Source organism: Archocentrus centrarchus, chromosome 10, assembly GCF_007364275.1.
Source record: "Archocentrus centrarchus isolate MPI-CPG fArcCen1 chromosome 10, fArcCen1, whole genome shotgun sequence".
In the NCBI taxonomy this organism is placed as follows: domain Eukaryota; kingdom Metazoa; phylum Chordata; class Actinopteri; order Cichliformes; family Cichlidae; genus Archocentrus; species Archocentrus centrarchus.
The window spans coordinates 10,631,515-10,638,488 of record NC_044355.1 but is presented as its reverse complement, the minus strand read 5'-3'; the positions used below and the strand labels follow the sequence as shown (position 1 = coordinate 10,638,488).

General features: G+C 40.2%; 1 protein-coding gene across 1 annotated transcript; it reads left to right on the top strand.

The window, feature by feature from the left end:
- The first annotated feature begins 1,237 nt into the window (after window positions 1-1,237).
- Window positions 1,238-4,061, top strand: c1galt1c1 (C1GALT1-specific chaperone 1). The gene is made up of 2 exons (XM_030739260.1): window positions 1,238-1,401; window positions 2,163-4,061. Exon 2 carries the CDS (start codon window positions 2,174-2,176, stop codon window positions 3,125-3,127), a length of 954 nt encoding a protein of 317 aa, XP_030595120.1. The 5' UTR covers window positions 1,238-1,401; window positions 2,163-2,173; the 3' UTR covers window positions 3,128-4,061.
- The last annotated feature ends 2,913 nt before the right edge of the window (window positions 4,062-6,974 follow it).

The window sequence follows — 6,974 nt, the reverse complement described above, 5'->3', positions numbered from 1 at the left end:
TGTGGTGTTTAGGGCCTGTTGTTGTGCTAGCATGAGCAGAGCATCTGTGCTGCCCTCCTAGCCGCTAGTAGGATTTCTTGATGTCAGCCACTTCCCCAATCAACTGTCCCATGGAAGGGCTTCTGATATTTCTTCTTCATCTTCCTCATTGCTGTCTGTGTTCAGCTGCTTGAAACACTCTTGCGGCATCTCAAAGAAACATCTTTTTGCTGTAGCTGCATGCCTCCTGCCTCTGTTGCCTTTGTAGAGTAACTTTGTAGAAATTGCCTCATGCCACAAGCATGCAGACACCTCTCTTTACACTCATTAAAGAAATACTGTTTCCCACCACCCTTTATACTGCATGCCATCCACATCAGCTTTCCTTTTATTGTGCTATTTTTTGTATTCACCACTGTCTTTCTGTTTGGTTTAGTGTTACTGTGCAGACATCTGCATCTCCACCACCAGCTGCATCTAGGTGGGCTAAATTAAAGCGGAATCTCAATCTGTGACATGCAGGCAAGCATGTTTCAGTGCTTAGTAATTTACATAATTTCAGTTCTAAGAGCTGGCCAGGTTTCCTCCTGGTGAAGAAGGGGAGGGGTATGAAATTTATTTGGGTACCAGCACATGTGAGTATTAAGGTAAATGAAATGGCAGACACTTTGGCTAAACAGGCACTAAAACAAGACAGGGTGGAGGTCACTCGGTAAACTGGAAGTAAAAAAACTGATGGTATTAAAAATAAAAAAGAAATGGCAGCACAGGAGGGACAAAGGGACAAAGGGTAGGCACTTACACAGAATTCAGGGGAAAGTGGATCAAGTCAAGACTACACGGAACAACAGAAGGGAAGAATTCATATTTTCTAGGTTAAGAATAAGTCACACAGGGTTAAACTCAAGTATGCAGCTCATAGGAAAATATTATACAGGGCAATGTGAAAATATATATATATATATATATATTTTTTTTTTTTTTTATTAAAATGCAGCAGATACAGAGCTAGAGAGATATTAATCTAAGATTCCAAAGCAAGGGCGTGTTCAGTTTAGAGGTATTATTGTAGGGGGCTCTCAGTGGCGGCATGGTCGCACTTTTGAGTTTTTTAAGGGAAACAGGAATTCTGCATGTGCTATTGGGGTGTTGAAATTAAGTGCAAAAGGTCTTTGTGGGATTGTGAAACCCCACATCCCTCGCTGCCCGACCCATTTTGGAGTTTCGTAGCACTAATCTGTGTGGCGCTAGGTGGCAGCGTCACGCCGGTGTAGCGTCTGGTCTGCTTCACTGAAGTAGTAGAAGAATAACAGGGCTGCTTCTGGTCCTGGCTGACGTTTGTAGTCATATCAAATAGGACTGCTGCCAGAAAAGACAGGAAAACCAGGAACGCAACTGGAGCGGCAGCATTAACCCAGCTAGGTACAGTAAATATCCTCCACTTTTTGTATTAATTTGTGCTGGAAATCCCCCCCGAGTGATTCGTTTACTGTAAGATTAGGAAGCCAGAGAGCTAAAAGCTAACAGTTGGTTCCCAGTGCTGTTGTAAAGTTATCGACGTTAAATTAGCGCTTTGAAAGGATTTTCCGTAATTTCTCAACAGAACTGCCAGCCGGCTCGGTGTTTGTCCTTTGTTTCGAGCTATTCCTAAGCAAACATGATAATAACGAGGGTCATTTTTATTTATTAAGACGCAGAAACTAAAAACTACCCGACATAAAGCTGCGATTGTCTACGTGTTCAAAAGACACGCCAAACTAGAAGTGCAATTTATCTAACTGACAAGGCTTTCTGATCGCATTTAGTCGGTTTCTACTCCATAAAATGTAAAAATAGGTGATAAGTCAAACATCGTATGGGTTTTGCGCTGACATTTGGAGAAAAGTGAAAATGTAAACACATAGGGCATTCCTGGTTCAAATTGGTCTTTAGCGAGTGACTACACACAAGCACAACTGTTGTTTAAGGCAGTGAGTCTGTGTTACCTTACTTAACAGAAGTCTGAATTTTCCTGATACTTGGGATGATTTAATGAACAAAATTGTGTCTTGATGCTTGAGTAAATTAAACCTCAATTAAAAAAAAAAAAAGGTTACTAATATTTTTTTTCACAGTCCCTGGGATTTAGGATAATACTGAAAAGTATTTTTTAACCTACAATAATGTATTTCTTACTCCTCCAGTGTCTGTCACCATGTTGTCTGAGGGATGCTCGTTCATGAAGGGGATGCTCGTGGGAGGCGTCTTCTGCTTGGTGCTGTCACTCCTTGGCAGCTTTAATCCAAGTGCTGAGTCTAGCCCAGAAGATCACCATCATCACCACATTCAGGCTCCCAGTAAGGATGAGCTGAAACACCTCTCTGACAGTCGAGTGGAGGAGTTGAAGAATGAAGTGCGGGTCTACTGCGTAATCATGGTGCAGCCCAAGAATCTCATTTACTGGGCCACCACTGTGGACACTTGGAGCAAGCACTGCGACAAGCCTGTGTTTTACACCTCGGAGAACGCCAAGGTGTTTGATGCGATAGACCTGAATGAAAGAGACGATTGGGCGAGGTTGCGTAAAGCGCTCATTCATGCGTATGAGAACGCCGAGGACCTGCGCTGGTTCTTTGTGGCCCAACCCACCACGTTTGCCATCATTGAAAATCTGAAATATCTCATCCTCACAAAGGATTCCAATGAACCTTTCTACCTGGGCAATGCTGTGAAGTCAGGGGAGCTTGAGTATGTGGCGTATGACAGTGGGATTGTACTAAGCTATGAAGCTCTGAGAAGGCTAATAAATGTGTTTAAAGATGAAGACAAATGTCCAGAAAGAGGACGTGCACTGTGGAAGCTGGGTGAAGATAAGCAGCTGGCAGTGTGCCTCAAATATACCGGTGTGTTCGCAGAGAACGGCGAAGATGCACACGGGAAGGGCCTGTTCAACAGGCAGAATGTGGACAACCTGATAAAACAGGGCATGGTAGACAACCCCAATAATGTACTGGAGGGCTGCTGCTCTGACTTGGCAGTCACATTCAACGGGATGTCCCCAAATCAGATGCAGGTTATGATGTTTGGAGTTTACAGACTTCGTCCTTACGGGCACAACTTTCATGACTGGTTAACGTTTTACCCCCCTAAAGACTCAGAAAATGATTAGACTTGTTCTTTCAAGCTGGGTGTGGTATTTTAAATGTGGTGTTTCTATGATGGGAGACTTAACTTTGGGGAGAGGATTTTCTAAAGCCGTTTATAAAACTGGATCTTGGGTGGAAATAACACTTTTCTGTAAATTTGTACCTTTTGCACTTGGCACAATCAGAAGCCCCATTCCTTCACTGTGTGATTGAATGGGTGTGTCATCCTTTGAATGCAGATCAAGCCAGATAACAAAAAATATGACATAGTTTAGTTATTGATTTATGTATCTTAAATGTCTTCTTTCTGCTCCTAAAGGTACGAAGTGATATAAGTTTCTGTAATTTAATTATTTACAAGTGAACAACTTCCATTTTGATAATGGATAGATCACCCTTCTGATTTTAAAGAATGTACAGAAGCACCAATAATCACTATTGAGCCAGATATGGTGCAGTTCAGCTCTAAGTTTAATGCAGGTTTTTTTTGTGTGTGTGTTTATGTGTGCAATGTTATACTTGGTAATCTCCATATATGAAGAATTTACCTTCAAATGTAAATAGACAAAGTATAGCCTATCCCACTGTTAAGTTTAAAGGTACATTTTTTGTTTTAAAGTCATGAGGGAGTCAAAGTGATCAGATATGGTGATTTTTGGAAAATGAAAAGCAAAATAAAAATAATTACTGGATAAACTTAATCTGGATTTGTAGTGTTGAATGAGCCAGTGAGGATTTGTTGGAATGGGGGATCAACACACTCAGGCCTCTGCCACTCAGCCCTGATTGCTTCCAACCTCAGTGCCTCCAACCACCAGTTGTGGGCCCACAGGACAGTGGGTTCATGTTATTTCTTCAGCGTTTTACCTTGCTACGCTGCGTGAGGCCTAGCCTGGTCATTTGAAGCTCGCCTGCAAGCTCCCCTCCCAGGTCTGGCTCAAGGGCAGGTCCCTGGTTTCCCATTTCAGGACAAAGTTACCTAATGATGAATTTCCAATTTCATTGCAGTTTTTATCCTTGCGCCCGATAAATAGCGGGAGGATATTTTTTTTCATACCATCCGTCTGGGCATCTGTCTTTGAGGTTTTACCTTTCCGGTCTATAGACTCCAAAACCGCAAGGAGTTGAACCATGAAATCTGTAATATGTGTTCTTTACTCTTCAAAGATGTGCAACATAATATTCATATTCCTGGATGTTTAGGACCCTTTGTACACTTGGGCTGTATTTTTCTGTAGTGGAGTGTAAACAACATGGAGGATTTCAGGCTGCTAATGTTATGATAATATAAGCTGCTAATATGCATTCCTGATTGGTTTAGCCTAATTGTGATCATATTGTGTTGTGTGATTGACTATACCTACATTACTATTATTGACTGAAGTGGAGATGGTGGAGATTCCCCATATCTAGCAACTGACCTAGGTCACTGAACAGCTGGTGGTAGCTAGATAGTGAGAAACTGGGGAATCCCAACTTTCTCAGTAAGGAGCCAGTCTCTTTATAGTAACATCAGTTCTTGGCTGCAGCCGTGTTGATAAGCCTGTTATGCCAACTTCTGGTTGGCTGACTATTGTCTATCATCAGCAGATTATGTAGTATGGGTGCATTATGTAGTAATATTCCTGTACATGAGTATAATATTATGAATATCTTTAATGTATTATATCAATACATTATGTAGTATATAACCTTATACAAGAGTGCAGTACGTATGTTCTCAAATTTGTTTACCATGTAAATATTTTGAGGATGTGTTTACCAGAAAGTATTTATAGAAATGATAACGATCATCACTCAATCTCTTACAGCATACTTAAAATCAATTTGATTTCAATATTAACAATACTTATTAAAACATTTTTGCTGGAACATGTATTTTATTTTACTAACCCACCCCTGGGTTGGTACTACAAGCGTGTGGGTAAAAGTTCACAAGGCCTCCAAATTAGAACAAAAAAGTTTTGCATAAAGTAGTAAGATGTCTGCTGAAAGGCTTTATCTTATGAAATGCGGCTTTAATGTTATCCTGACTTCTACATTTATTTTATATTTCCATTAATTGTGAGATGATATCCCCATCGGTGATGGTTCTTGTTTGAATTGCTGTTAGTCTGGTCCCTTCCCTGGGACCAGTTTACCTGGGGAGACCCTACCAGGGCTATTTCTCCTGACAACTTCCAAGATCACAAGGTTTTACAAAGCCCTCAGTGACCTGAATACAAGCAGAAAAAATGAGTTTCCTTTCCTAGGGTTGCTGAGCTCAGCCTTAGATACGAGGTGCTCAAAGTAGAGGCAAGAACCTGCTGGAGAGATTATACATGCACAGGAGCACCTCCGGATCCCTCAGGGGGAACTGAGAAGTGTAGGTGGTTGGATGTCAGTCTTGGATGGATTGAATTAGAGTATTTGTTAAATTAAAGAACTTTATAAAGAATTTTTTTTTATTGCAAGTAATGGACTGCTAATTAATAATCTACCTTGATTTTTACTGATCCTAGTAAGCTTATATTGCAGCTAACACAGCTGTTAAAAGTTTCCAACAAAACCAGAACACAATAACATCCATTAAAGTAGTACTTATTACAGGGTTGTTTAAACAACATCAGTTTTAAGTGGGTTTTTCCAATAATCCTGCAACTGAAGGTTTGTAATTTAACCTGTTTGACCTGCCAGCTAGTAATGCCAAGGTTTATGAGAATAACAGGTCTAACTGCTACACACATTACGCCTTTGTTCAGTATGAAAATGTTCACATCCTATATCGTGAGTTGACAAACTGTATTTTAAATTCCTTTTACAGCTGCAAGAAATGGTGAGTGACTCAAAGGATGTCTGCATTCATTACTCAAATTGTGGTCTGATCTTCATCAGAGTCCCATAAATAATAAATAAAGATGACCAAAATAACACTCAATAGTTTTTAATTGAGCACATTTGTTAATAATCACAGTGCAGGCTGGAAAAAGTTAAGAACCTCTGTACTAATGACTTCTCCCAAAGCTACTTGGAGTCAGACGCTACATTTAAGTATATAGAAAGAGGTAGGAAGTATGGATTGTAGAGGTGCCTCTCCCTAAAAATAATCGTTGAATTAAAAACAAATTCCTCAATCACAACTTTTTGCAGGACTTTACTCTAGAGAAGACCAAAGCTGGGAAAAAAAATAAATAAAAAAAAAACCCACAAAAGCATTTCTAAACAGCTGGATGTTTATCATCAATCCAGAGTAAGACTAGATGTCTACAAATGGAGGAATTTCAGGACCGATGGTACTCCTTGCAATCTTAAAAAGGTGAAAAGGGTTTAATGCAAAGGAACTTGCTAAAAATCTGTGTTAATGGAAGAACACTACAGAGCAAACCCTTATCCCAGCTTTGAAGCACGATGGAAGGAGGGAGCATCATGGCATGGGGCTTCTTTGTTATTTTAGGGCCTGGATGTTTTAGATGGTCAATCATTGAGGAACAATGAGAATGTCGTTGCAAGAACCAGCATGGGCAGCACTCCATGATCTGAAGCTTAGAGGACACTGGGTGATGCCATAGACTGACCAAAAATACACGAGTCAACAGAGGACCTGAAAAGGAAGTACTCCAAAGAGCTGATCAAGCACTGAACAAGTCTTGAAGGAGGAATGCTCATTGCTGTGCAACTGTGATAGGAATCCTGAACCCAGAAGGTTAAAGTTACTAAATTCAATGCTACTTAGATGACGATCAGACTATATTTTATGAGAAATCAAATCAGAAATCTTTATTAGTTACGAAGGATTCACAAACCACAGAGCATTGCAACATGTTCAAGTTTTGCTGATGTGGTTCATTTTACAATTATTTCCCCAATACAAAATACAAACTGAGATTACAC

Coding starts and splice junctions, on each gene's coding strand:
- c1galt1c1 (XM_030739260.1), top strand. CDS start 2,174: ATGTTGTCTGAGGGATGCTCGTTCATGAAGGGGATGCTCGTGGGAGGC.